The sequence below is a fragment of the Myotis brandtii genome, unplaced genomic scaffold (genome assembly GCF_000412655.1).
Source record: "Myotis brandtii unplaced genomic scaffold, ASM41265v1 scaffold384, whole genome shotgun sequence".
NCBI classification, from domain to species: domain Eukaryota; kingdom Metazoa; phylum Chordata; class Mammalia; order Chiroptera; family Vespertilionidae; genus Myotis; species Myotis brandtii.
In genome coordinates, this window is record NW_005364745.1 from 1,623,399 (window position 1) to 1,637,396 (window position 13,998).

General features: G+C 46.9%; 1 protein-coding gene across 1 annotated transcript in view; it reads right to left on the bottom strand.

Moving 5' to 3' along the window:
* WDR70 (WD repeat domain 70) overlaps positions 1–13,998 on the bottom strand; it is a 190,613-nt gene that overhangs the window by 13,210 nt on the left and 163,405 nt on the right. The window contains exons 13-16 of the mRNA XM_005872616.2: positions 6,977–7,077; positions 5,370–5,449; positions 3,282–3,398; positions 1,257–1,419 (exon numbers count right to left, since the gene is read on the bottom strand). Of these exons, the coding sequence (XP_005872678.2) occupies positions 1,257–1,419; positions 3,282–3,398; positions 5,370–5,449; positions 6,977–7,077 (461 nt within the window). The remainder of the gene's footprint in view (positions 1–1,256; positions 1,420–3,281; positions 3,399–5,369; positions 5,450–6,976; positions 7,078–13,998) is intronic.

Here is a 13,998-nt window from a genome sequence, read left to right on the forward strand (position 1 = left end):
GGAAGAGACTGGACAAAAATCGTGCACCTATGGATGAGGACAGTGGGTGGGGAGTGAGGGCGGAGGGTGGGGCGGGAACTGGGAGGAGGGGCGTTATGGGGGGAAAAAAAGAGGAACAAATGTAATCTGAACAATAACGATTTAATTTAAAAAAAAAAGAAAAAAAGAAAAATAAATAAATAAATAAATAAATAAAAAGGAAATGTATGAATTCAAAATGTAATAGTAGCCTTATGGTGGAGAACCATGGGGGACACGTCACTCAACCAAGCGGTCACAGTTAGCATCACCCGCCAGAAGACACAGTGACATGAGGCCCTGATACGATGCACTGAGAACGACACATCCCCCTTGTTTTGTTTTTGCCAAAAATGCACAGTTTCATTCCAATCATGAGAAAATAGTGGACAAACTGAGAGAAAGTGTACAAACTAACAGACTGGCGTTCACTGAAAGTGTCAAGGTCATGAGAGACTAGACAGGCTGAGAATCTGTAACTGGAGGAGACTAAGAAGTAACAACTAAACGCAGTGGGATCCTTGATAGGATATTAGTGGGAAAATAAAGTAGGGTTCGTAGCTTACTTAACAGTATTGTACCAATCTTAAGTTGTATTGTGCTAATTAATTGTACTTTGGTTATGTAAGGTGTTCACATTAGGGGAAGTTGGGTGAAGAGCATACATGAATACTTTGTACTGTTTTTGCAACTTTGTTAAGTTTAAAATAAAAAATTTTAAAGCCCCAATTCTACAGTAGTGCCTTTCTTTCGTGTAAGTGTAGCTGGTTTCGTTGCGTTAAGGGCCATTACTTGCTCCTCCATACTGGGCCATGTAAGGGAACCTGAGCAGGCAGTCTCCGCTGCTGTGTAAGTGTTACTCACAGGTACCACTCCACACGTGAAAGGCAGTCTTAATAACAGACCTAGAGCTCCTCCCCTTCGTTTGCTTTTAACCCTCCTCAACTTAGATAATGCACACAGGCAATAAATTTTTTTTATCACAGGAGGAATGGACTTCACATAATTAATGGGCTTACACTAGGCTGTAATCTGGTGGAACTGGCCTGGTTGACAATTCACCATGTTAGAGTCCTAAGATACACAGATGCCCGGATTTCAGAACGATGGGTGCCTGGCCTAGTTTTTATACTCCAGGATAAAACAGGAAATGGAGACATGAGAACCTCAGAGCAGCCACTGTTCTTCCCAATGCGTTAAGCGTGAGGACTTTTCCCCGTGAAAGGCTGTCCCCTTACTTGGAATAGGCTGGAGAAACCCAGTACGGGTTGTCCTCCGCGGCCTTGGCGTGGCGCAGGATGGCCTCCCGGGGATTGCTGTCGTCGGTCTTATCTAAAGCAATGTTCTTCACGATGTATGAGGACAGGGTGCCGCCGTGGGTTCCCACCCGGCCGCCACGACCTGTTCAAAGGGAAACATCCACGTCAGGAACATAACACGCATGACAACCTATCGGTCTGCCCTGTGCACACTCTACTTCTGAAAAGGCTGAGAAGCCCTTGGCGCTGGCTTCCAAGGTGCCCAGTTAATGAATGACAGTCGGACTGGAACTCTGGCACGACCTGATTTTTCTCCCTCCCCCGCCAGAATCAGGGTCTTGAGCGAGGGGCTCAAGTTCTTCAGACTTGTGTGAAGCACACAGGTCTCAGCAGTGCTTGAACATCGTCCTTTCAGTTTTCATTTATGATGGTCACAACCAAAGTAGCAACTCACTGAACCTCAACTTTCCTAGCACATTTGTAAATAGAGACATTTTTGTTATGCCTCCGTTGCTTAATTTACATAATGATATGGATGTCGGGAGAATTACAAGTAGTTTGCCATGTATATACCTTAAAAAATTCCTCAGGTATGATCATTTGAAATTCAATTAATAAAAGTAACCAGTATTTGTTAGATGATATTGTAGTTTTGAACAAACATATCTTGGGGCTTCCCATCTCCCAAGGACCTCGTAGGGGAGAAAACAAGCAAGCTGAGCGCACTAACTCAGTAGTTCACTCTCACTGCTCTGGGAGACAGCAAGCTTCGTAAGGCAGGAGTTTATTCCCTGTAAGTCCCCAACATGCCTGACAGTCAAAAACATAAGAAGATTGACTTTTTAGGAAGATTAAAAAAAATAAAATGAAAAGCCAAACAGCACTAAAAGATTGATTTTATAAATCAAGATATGAAGAGATTAAATAATTAATTGCCAAAGAACTTACATGGCCCCAGTAATTATTCTAGTACTCAGAGGGAGGATAGAGGGAGTTGGTTGTGGGGTGTTTAGGAAGAGATGAATCCAATTGGGGAAAGCTCAGAAGAGGTCAGGGTCAGACTGTCGAGAACTTCCAATCTCTGGAAATGCAAATGGCCAGTGGGAAGCTTGGAAGATCTCGGGCAGCAGGAGTTGGGAATGACAGCTGGTGTAAGGAGCATGCAGGTGAGGTAGGAAGGAGGGCGAGTGATGGAGATAAGGAGATAAGGTGCCGAGTTAGTCAGAAGTGTTTGTCAATCCAGGCCCTACTATTTAGAAACTTTGATTAGGATGGTGGCAGAGAAAACTTTCCTAAAAAATGAGATTGATATGTGGTATGTGTTCAATGCTGAAGGGGCAGGCCAAACAGATGTGGGTCCACAACTCAGGTTCAGATGAATGAACAAGTCAAAAGCTGTAGGCTTGTGAGCTGGGACAGAAGGAAACTCCGCGGGGATAACAGAAGTGGGGTTCTGGTAAAGGCGTGTGCTGTGCTGTGGCCAAGGCTGCTTTGCTTCCTTCCGGTACAGACTTTGTTAAAACCTTTAAGGACTTTTATTCATCTCCCAGGGCAATAGGCAGCTCCATTTTACCAGCATGGAACTAAAATGATGGCCATTTTCTGCCTCGTGTGAAACCTAACCCAGCCTGGATTCTGGTCAAAGTGCCCAATGGTACATATTAAGCCAATGCTGAGAGCCACGGTTTTAGCAGTGGGCTCCCAGGAGCCCCAGAGTTCCACCGAGGTCACCTCCAGGGCTCAAGTTAGAGACCAAGCTGACGGGTCTGGGCTTCCTCTCCACTTCAGCATTACAGCGCCATCTGGTCAGCTATGTGCACTGGAATTCGCATCCTATATCTAAGCAAAAGCTTCTGATGCTAACAAGAAAATGTCTGAAAACACCTATTTAGTAAAATCTCTCTGAAGACAAAGAAACATCCAGGCCCCAAAGATGGTCCCCATTCTCCAGCCACTCCCCCTTGCTGTCCCCACCCCTCTGCAGGCCACGCCGAGAGCAGTCACCTGGGCCCGCCACAGGAGGCTCGGGCTTGTGCGACTTCAGGGGGTCCAGTCTGTCCTTCTCCAGCTGCTTCCTGGTGCTCCGCTGGCGGGGCTCACGGAACATCGGCAAGGCATGAGCTACGAGGAGTCACATTTGAAAAATTTCATTATAATAATAAGCCTTCCACCCAAAAGGCATAGCTAGGGCATGACTAACCGAAAGATGAAATGGAAGTCATAATGACAGCTTTCCTCTAATAACAAAAGACAGTCTTACTGTAACCAATTAACCAATTCTGTTGGAGACCAGACTCGTTGTTCACCTCTCCTGGCAACCGATGGCACGCAGGAAATGGCCAGAGACTGTCACGGAAACACTGGGGAGGCTCCCCGTTTCCCAAGCCCTGGGGGGCAGTTAGACCTAATTTCTGTGGTTTGGAGAAGACACACTGTAATGGGGCCGCCTCTTCTTTTCTCTGATGGGCCTGCATGTGCATCGTGCCAGCAGCCTGCCGTCAGCCCCGAGGTCTCCTCAGATGCCTCAGAGGCACTGGAATCACTTCACACGTTTCTGAAATGTGACCACCTCTCAGGAGGAGCTGACGACACTGAGTGGCCGGAAGGGAGGGGCACTTGTCCCACTGAAACTGGGATAAAGGTTGCCCGAATGCACGGGGGTGCCCGGCTCTCCTGCGTGGCGACTGGATGGGCATTATTCCTACATCGCTGTGGACAAGCCAAACAATAAAAATCAAAGCAATACTTGTCCAATTATGGTTGTGTGTTTACTCAGTGTCAGAATTAAATTTCAGAACATAAAAGAGCATATGGATTTAAGAGGGAAACGGTATCTGGGGAAGAGGGAGAACATTTGGGAGGTGGGGGAATAAAATATCTTTTTTTGACCAGAAAAAGCACCTGAATAATTTCTTTGGATGCTTGCATGCAGATTAAAACCTCCTTACAAGGGAAAATTTTCCCCAGAGGCCTGGGAGAGGCAGGTAAAGGAATAATAGGAATTTAAAAGGAGTTTATAATATGAATAACAGAAATGTCTGCACCACCTCAAACATGCTCCCAGTATCCCCACCCCCACCCCCCGCCTCCACTCCAGCACCTGGGCCTGGGCCGTATCACGCGCTGGTGAAACAGGCAGCCTGAGTCCGGGACACAGCGCCGTCCCTGTTGGGCAACACGGCACGCAGTATTTTTAGGAGGGGAACATAGCTTTTCACTTCAAACGGCTGGAGGAATTTAAGTAGGCCGCATGTAATTACATGAGCCAGACTGTTATGACACCGACTTTAACACTTCTACTCCTGCAAGAAGTGTTGTGGGATCCCTTCAGGGACCATAAGTTCCAAGGGAGCTGGTCTCATAGAAGACCCACCACCGGGAGAGAGCCCAGCAGTGCAGCGCCCCCTGGGCTTAGAGGAGAGTGGATAAGTCCACAGGGGCTTCCGCCCACGACAAGTGCTACAGCATCCGAGGCTGCCTTCCTGGCTGCCGTCTAGGACCGGCCTGAGACTGAGGCTCTGGGGACACAGAATTCTGCCCGACTGATTGACGAGGTGTGTGGCAAACCCAGAGGAGCTGCTGTCCTGGGGATTTCTGATCAGATCCCAGGTAGTTAACCTTCCATCTCAGTGCCTCTGGGCCGGGCGATGGCAGGTCACGAAATGCAGAGGGAGGTGGGGGAGAGCCTCCACGTGGCCTCCTCCCTCCCCTGATAAAACTGTTGTCCAGCATCACATGGCCGGTCAGTAATTGAACTGGACGCACCAGCTCCCCCGATTCCAGGACCAGCACTCTTTCTTGTTTATTCTTAGAACAGATTGTTATTCTTTAAAAGGCTGCTACAGAGTAATGCATTAGGTTCCAACAGGCTTTTCCGTTTGGGGTTGAAAGTTACATAAAATGACTCCGTCTCCGTGATGAGTCACAGAAGCCCAGGGTGAGCTGGTCCATGGCTGCAGTCCTGTCCACACGCATGGGAGCACTGGTGGCATCTGCCTGAGCTCTGAGGGCTTCTCCTGCCCCCAGAGCCATGAGATCAGCACCGCACTAGAGCGGAGAGATGGGTGGTGAAGAAACCAGCTAACAACTTACGGGTGATGATGTAGTCCTGGGTCAGAGTCTCAGCTTGTTTCGCCTTCCGCTGGGTTTTGACCACACATAATTTTGCTCCCCTGGGGAGGGTAAAAGCATAGTGTTTTCTTTACTTGGTCTCAGAAACAGAAAGCATATGTTGAAAGCATCAGACACTCTCATCTCACCACACCCTTGACTTTCTCAGGGATGTGACAGATGAAGCTGCCGTGATAAGAGACCGACCGTAAGGAAAGCAAGACTGCTGTCAGTGGTTACTACAGAGAGAAAGGGATGCAGAGGTAACTGGGCAGCAGAAGGCTGGTTTAAAAATGTACAGAAATAACCTACAATGAAAATCTTCAGGAGATATTAATAACATTAATCAGCCTTTTCACGCTAAAGGTCAGAGGGTTCAAATTTTCGTTTATGTCCCAGGTGAAAGCAGTCTGGATGGTCTAGACCCCAAGTGGCATTTGTAAGCATCTCAAATACAAGAGGACGAGTGTCTGGCACTGAGCTGGCTGGGCAGCGCTGCCAAGGGGCTAAGAATGCGGGGGATGAACCAAAAGTGTGCTCAGGACACCTCCCTTCTCCTTAGCAGCACGAGCCATCCCGCTCGGGAGAGGCATACACAAACAAGCCAATTCTTAAAGATCCCGAAGGCAGTGCTTTCCAAATGGGCACTATCAAATGGGGCTCATCGTCTTCTCCAGTGGACCGGACTCCCTCTCATCCGAGTTATATTAGCATTTTCAAATTCTTTATGGAAAAACAAAAACCTATTTGTTCTTAAATACCACAATATGTAACTTTATTTTCTAGGACAAAGGTTCCAACCCTAGGTCAGAAAGTTCTGAAGAAGACAAGACTGTCTGCTTCCACGTAGAGCCAAATTATGGCCAATGGATACTCTTTAGTAAAGCATGTGGGACCTCAAGGCAGGTCTATGGGGGACTCCAGTGACATCAGCATGAATTTTAATACTGGCTAACCAGGCTTACTCCCCAGAATGACCATTCAGTCAGAGAAAAGCAACACCATCCTTTTCTTATGTCCATCCATGTCCACCTTTGTGCCCAAGGAAAATGGGAGTGGACCGACTGGGCTTCAGCGAAGTTCTCTGAAATACACTAGTGTGCTTACATTGGGCATCTGGGGTGAGCCAGGGGTTGGAAGGCGGAAGTGTTTGTGCTTCCCCTTCTGCTGGCAGGGAACCACCCTTCTATCTGATAAAAGGCCAGATAGAGAGGGAACAAAACAGACTGGCCGGCCCCATTTCCTGTTAGTGGTCAGCTTGCTGCCTTGTTGATCCCCTACATGCATCACTGCTAATGCCACTGTCCAGGGTGGTATGTAGAGTGGGCCGGCCTCCCCCTGCACTCAGCATTTCAGCTAAAGAACTGCAAATCCCCAGGACACTTTCACTTTGAATTCTGTCTGGATCAAGGGTGATACCCAAATCCTCTAAAGCACAATGCTAAAAGTCTGAGGCTTTGCTCTGTGCCAGCTGCATTTTCTGAAAGGATGGATCCCCATCAAAGGAGGGAATAAATGAAAGCGGGTGAAACAAAGGCCCTCCCCCCAGTTGTTGTCATCCATCTACAACAGGCAACAGTGCTGAATACCTCTGACTCTTGTTGGGGTCATAATAGACTTTCGCCAGCCCGTTTCCAGTTCCCACCATGATCTGGTTCAGCTTTGGATGCCACAGGCAGCGGACCACACTCTGAAAAGGAGAGGCATGGTGATCAGCTACAGATGGGGAAATCCTGCTGGTACTCCCATGGCTGGTTTACTAATCCGACTATCAGCCTAGTGGTTACCTCTGTATCTTTTAGGACATTTTCTTCTAAACCTAAGGTATTCCTTTGGTCCATTTCCATCCCAACACTATTAACATAAGGAAGATGTTCCCTCCTCACAGCCCTGACACCACAGTGCTGGGCTTCCCCACTCCGCCGCCACGAGAGGCTGGCATCTGGGAAAGCTAAACACATAACTCAGTCCTGCTGCCTCTGGCGCAGTTAGAGCTCGGAGTTTAATGCTTGGACACTCACAGCGCGTCCCTGGACAGCAGACTGGGACCAGGTGGTTATTGTTTTCGGTTCACAAGGCTCCAAGTCTCATAAAGCTTTTTCAGGGACAACACATATTTGCAGGCATTGAAGAACACCTCCCTGTCTGTGAGATAAACCAGAGGAGAATAGCAGAAGGAAAGCAGAGACGCAGAACACGGACTTGACATGAACCTAAATGAAAAGCTGTTTAAGAGGAGACTCCGTGGAAGTTCTGATCCCTGAATCCACGGCTGTGAAGGCAGTGAGCGGTGCTCTGGGCCAGAAAGAAGCTCGAGTTCTCAGTGAGACCCACAACCTAATTTTAATTTCTGTCTGCAGTGAGAGGGCACAGGTGGGAGGGCCTGCAGTGAGAGGGCACAGGTGGGAGGGACTGCAGTGAGAGGGGCACAGGGGGGAGGGACTGCAGTGAGAGGGCACAGGGGGGAGGGCCTGCAGTGAGAGGGCACAGGGGGGAGGGACTGCAGTGAAAGGGCACAGGTGAGAGGGACTGCAGTGAGAGGGCACAGGGGGGAAGGGTGGCAGGGATAGGATTAAGGGGGAAACAATGAAGCAGAAGTTGATAGGAACAAACAGCATGAGCTTGGTCCTGCAGATCTCACTGGGATGGGACAGGAAATGAGTGGAAACCTCAATTCAACATTTATTAACAACTTATGCACCAAGCAATGTACAAGGACCAAGGAAAAAGGGTACAATAGGTGCTGCCATTTTACATTCTAATAGTGAAATGAAAACAATGGAATTTCCTTCTCCTAGGTCTACCTTGGCTTGATCTTTGATTTCTCCTCCCTAATCCTCCTACTCTTTTGTTAAGACAGAATATCTGGAACTCTCTGCAGTTCCTTTTTATAAAAATCCTGGATCCCACCTGCCTGGCAAAAAATATGCATATAGCTCAATGGCTACCAATCTTCCCTGAGACTGAGGAGCTGGCAGGAAATGTAAGGAGGCTGCAGGCTTCCAGTTCATGTCTGACAACACCCTCCAAGAGTAGCCTCAGCTCTGTACCACTGAAGGGGGCTGAGATGTTCTATTGAGGAAAATCACATCAGAATGGCTGGTTTTCCCTGTTGGTATGAGGGAACTTAAGCTAAAAGAGTAGATTTTCACAGCTTAGGTTTTCTTTCCACAATTTTTTATAAATCTATCTAATTCAGTTACAAGTACTTAATATATATATCATATATATATATATAAAATATATATATATATAAAATATTCACACTTACTAAAGTAAGTCACTATTAACAGAAAAACTTGAAAAATCGTAAACCATAAAAATCACATAGAGCTTGACTTTTTGGGGAGGGTTGTCGTTGTGCACATAGTTTTGTACATAGGCTTGTGGAACATACATTAAAATGCACGCATATATAAAATTACATTTTTTTTCCTAGTAAAACTGTGCCTGGTTGTTAATATGGAATTAAATATATCAATAGCTCAGGGTCTGCAAAGTAGCTCCACTACTGAGACTAATTTGAGAACAGTGGAAATTTCCAGTGGTCACGACCAGGCACATGGAAACATGAGAAGAGTCACAAACATAACTTCATAGCCCCTGTCTAGCATAAGTTCAGCCAAGCCAATATTCACCTTCTTCAATCTTTGCTTAGACCACCCTATTGAGCGCTACACCCTATGACTCCCCTTACTCCGAGCTTTCTTTTTCACAGCATGCATCACCTTTTAACATAATGTATAATGCATTGTGAGTTATGCTTATCCTGCCTCTGCACTAGAACGCATGTCCACATAGGCAGAGATCTTGGTCTGTTTGGTGTGGCAATGTATGCCAAGTATCTGGTGCTCAATGAATTTTTGCTGAAGAAATGAATCAAAAGTTACAGTTCACCGAAGCCTAACTGGATTGCTTTGCTAAGTTGGAGATGACTTTCAAGTTAAAATATTACCACCTACGAGGAATAATTTTATTTCTCCAGACCCTTATTATACCCAAGTATCTCACACATGCAGTGGGGGCGGTCCTCCCCCATGTGGTCCTAAAATGAGGAAAGAGCATGAACCAGAGAGCAAGAGAGGACAGTGAGAGGGGCTGTCAAGAGCCTTCCGAATCTCGGCCACTCACAAACAGTCCCGGGACAATCGTAAGGATCTAATACTCAAGTTATCTCCCTTCCTTGTTTCTCCAGAGGTCTGGCTAAGCATCTAAGATTACTGGTTTTCAAATGTTTTCAAGTGAGCAGGGTGCAGAATTGGAAAAGATCCACAATGTAGGCCTGGGAAATTCCAAGACACCCAGCCAAACAGGCAGTGTGCAGGGGCAGCAAGTTACTGTTACTCTCTCCCTCCATGCCATGGGTGTAAATGTTAGAGAGAGGCCACTGCCCAGGCCAACAGACCAATGTCTGATTGCTTTCCAGGGAGGCCCAGCTTGGACGCTGCACCTCTACTCTTGTTCACAACTTCCCCCTCAGAGCTCGCAGAGACACACAGGGCTGGCCAGCACATTTACACTCCTTTTCACACGGAAGCAAGGAGCAGGCAAACAAGCGCCCTTGCACTAACCAGTCATTCAGAGCCCATCCATCCACTGTGGCAATGAGTCCCCAACGCAGCCAATGGGGGCTCTGAGCAGTCAGACTTAGGCAAGGGATACTTAAGGCTCAATTACCCTAAGACTGGTTATTAATCAAGTACTACAGGGATTCCAGAACGTGGAATGAAGAAACAGAATTCAAAGTCAAAGGTTGGGTGGGCCTTTTTTGTTTATTAATATTTATTGTGCGTGTTTAGCTAACCTTCAGAAACTTTGCAGCTAATGCGGCCCCGCACTTTGTCCTGTCAAGGAAATGCATCTTATAGCAGAGAGCTGGCCATCTGCCAACCCAAACAATCCCCGAGACGGCAGCGAGGCTGGGAGCGAGCAGAGCTGCCACGCTGCTAACTTGTCAAACATACATGCCGGGCTTTACTTCACAACAACGGGACACGTGCCTGCTAGAAGCCTGAGGAGCCATCAGAAGACAGATGAGCTATGACTACTTGAAAGAGTGCATTCCCTCGATCAACCACCCACCCACCCAACTGCTTTCAGCCTCTGTTCTTGAAGAGGTGCTTCTGTGGCTGGGGGCTCACACTCAGACGGTCAAACCTACAGGCCATGCGGCAGGTGAAGAGAACACATCTGCATCGAAGGACCAGAGAAGAGAGTCATGAAGGGTCTACAAGGACCAGAGCGAAAGCCTTCACATTATACCGCGAGCTTCAAAAGGCAGCAGACCACTGTTGGGCAAAGAACTCAATTTTGGAATGAGTCTGCATATTTCACAACTACTTTCATGATTTGCTTAACTAAATTGATAAAGCACTTTATCAATTTAATGTAGTTCATCTTACCAAAACATGTGGGACCATTAATGGCTTCCCCTAGCTGCCCAAGCTAAACTTCACTTTAGCATAAAATTCGGTCTTGTCTTTTAAACCAAAGCCTACTTTCATTTTAGTGTTACAAACTGGCAGAACAGAACAGTCCCAATCTGTCCCCAAAGTACTTAGCTCTGCAGCAGCCATGAGGAGATGCTAACCGGAGTTGGAAATCGTAAGCAAGATGACAAGGAGTTACCAGACTTTAATGTGCTCAACACAGATCTTTCTTCTCTGCAGAGACCACAAGAAAAGAGGGTGGGCTAGGGAAGAAGAGACGCTGCGTATGAACGGCAGTGTCCAAATGCCCAAACAGGGATTCCGGAGTTAGCCCTGAACACAAGTGAAAGGCCATGAAAAATTCCAAATAATTTACTTCTGTGGTTTTGGGGTTTACTTTAAGTGAAATTATGGAAGCAAATAAGGAGAGAAGGAAGCCAATGAGAGTAATAAACTTATGTTTTAGGACATGTGGGAAGAGAACTATTAGGTATCTGGAATTTTATCTTATTTAAAGTAACAGAATCCTCACAACAACACTACAAAATTGGTAAACTTATTTCCATTTCACAAGAAAAAAACGGAGGTTTGTCGAAGGGCGGGTAACTTGCCCAAGGTCACGACCTTGTACAGAGAGCAGCTGGGAGAAGCGGGGAAGTTTTTCCAAGTCTAATGCTTGTTCCCTCACACGACCTAATTATGCAAAGTCCTATTTCAGAAGATGGGGAGGAGGGGATGTCGGAGGTTTTATATCCTTTCCAAACCGACCTAACCCAGAAGTAGAAATCTTAGCAAGTTTATATTAAAAAGCAGATGGTATTACTAAAATCATAAAGGAAAAAGCCCACCACTGCCCGGTTCACAAATGTTTCTGTAAAAGAAATCAATGCCTGCGGAACATCTCAGGCGTCTGCAATGCACGCATCCAAACAGCGCCCCGCTCCACAGCCCGTGCTGAGAAGCTGGCATCCTTCATAATTTCCTATCTGCGGCATGCTGATGATGAAGCCCCACTTCCTGATCCTCCCCAGCTGCTGACCCGCACTGTAAACCAAGCTGCATCTGGCTTTTCCTGTTTTGTTTCTGTCAGTAAGTCCAAGAATGGAGAGGCTCACTCAGGGATCCGTGCGAGAACCAGCGTTGTCAGGATTTTCAAATGAAGAGCCCACACCTGTCCGTGGGAGACCGTGGGGAGACTGCCGCCCGTCTTGCAGCTTTGTTCAGGGGTGGCCCCCAGTCACGGGCATCCTCAGGACTACCCAATACATCGGAATGGTCATGTACGTGTGTGTTGATCCCCAAGGCGAAGAACACAGATCAAGATGTTGAGTCCAAAACAAATAAAAAGAAGTCAGATGAAAATGGAAAAGTACTGGAGAAAGAAGAAAAGTACTGGAGAAAGAACTGTCTTCCGATTTTCACAGGTTTTCTTTCACAGAGGAAGAAAAACAGCTTTCCACATTAAAATACTGAGCTGGGGAGAAGAGTGAGGTGGGGATTCTGTCAACCTTCCCAGGCTTGGTCCTGTCCTCCCAAAGCCCTGCTCTTCCCAAACTTGCATTATCTTGCCGCATGCACAGGCCATGGGGCTGGGCCTTAGCCCTCTGAAGTTCAGGAAGCAAACCTGTGCGTGAGCTTCAGTCTAATAAACAAGACTCCTCAGCACCCACCTGAGCCCCACGAAGACAACCCTCGAATGGAAAGATCAAAGACAGACATTTGCTCTGCTCTGCTCTGCTCTCCTTCTAAGTGGGCTCGCACCTGTCCTGTCTTCCTCCCCGCACTCCTCACACTCCAAGCAACTTCCACCACAGGACCAGACCTGTAGCAACTGTCACTGCTCGCGGGGAATCTTCTCAGTCTTCCCCTCCCCTGCCCCCACTAATCTCTGATAAACCAGACAGAAGGCCAAGACTGAGGGCTCGAAAAGGCAACAAGGCCAGAGCACTTTCATAGAAACCAAACACAGAAAAGCGTGGCTCTGCCCCTGCCAGAAATGTTGGTTCAGATGCACAGATTACGAGTTTAAAAAACTGTCATCTAATTAGTAAATTAATTCTCATTGAGCCCATAGGAAATGCATGTATTAAAATCAGTTCATTTACAGCTTATGCTCTAAAATTAAGGTAACCACTAAAGCAGCAGGAATCAGGAATCTGGAATCTGGTAGTTGTCCTTGGCACTAAATGAATCACATCTGCATCTGATAATAAACTTGCCTAAAGAATTTCATCACGAGAAAAAGTTCTCGGAGAAAATGGAAAGTCTCTTGGGTAAGAAAATTAAACACAATTTTCTTCATCTAATTGAAAACACTAAATTTTAGTTTGGTCCAATCCTTGAAAGAATTTATAAAGTCAAAGAAAGCACAAATTATGGCTGAAGAAAATCTGGTAATTATTCTTATCAACGACAGTCTGGGAGCAAGAAGCAAACCCGAGCCTGGAAGCTAGAGTCTACAGGGTGAGGGACATGGGTGGTGGGGCCCATAGGCACATGCCCAGAGGCCCCTTCCCAGAGGGATCCACTCAGAATTGCTACTGGAAGCACATCCCAGCATCCAGCGGAGCTTCCCACTATGGGCATGGGATGGGACGGTGGGGTGGGGGAGGGACAGGTGTGCCGAGACCCGGAGCCCCAGAGCCTCAGGCAAGTCCCTGCCAGCAAAGAGCAGTCTTACCTGTGTACATCCTGTATGATCTACCCTGGGGACTGGGTGTGGAGAAGCTTGGGCAGCACTACCCAGCCCCTCTCTCAACCAAATCCACAGGGACCCAGGCCCTTTCGCCTTCTTCATTCATCAATAGTTAGAGATGGGCATAAAATCAATGACTACAAATTCTTTGAGTATATGAATAAACAAGGCATAAGTGGATAGAACTACTCAATCCCTAACTACTAGATGAGGAATATATGTGATCAGAGCTTGGAAGTCATTAAGTACGTAAAACCAAAAAAATACAGGAAAAGCTAAATCTTCAAAGATGAGCTATCCAGGATATGTAAAGCGCTATTTATCTTAATAGAGTACAGGAAAAGATGTTTCACAACTCATGCTCCTTTATTTAGCTCTTTGGGGGTCTCACAACCCCTCCTCATACAAGACACAGCATTACCTGTCACTCCACAGAGGGAAAACCACTCTCCGGGGAGATGTGTTAATTACAGACCTCTCTCCTCCC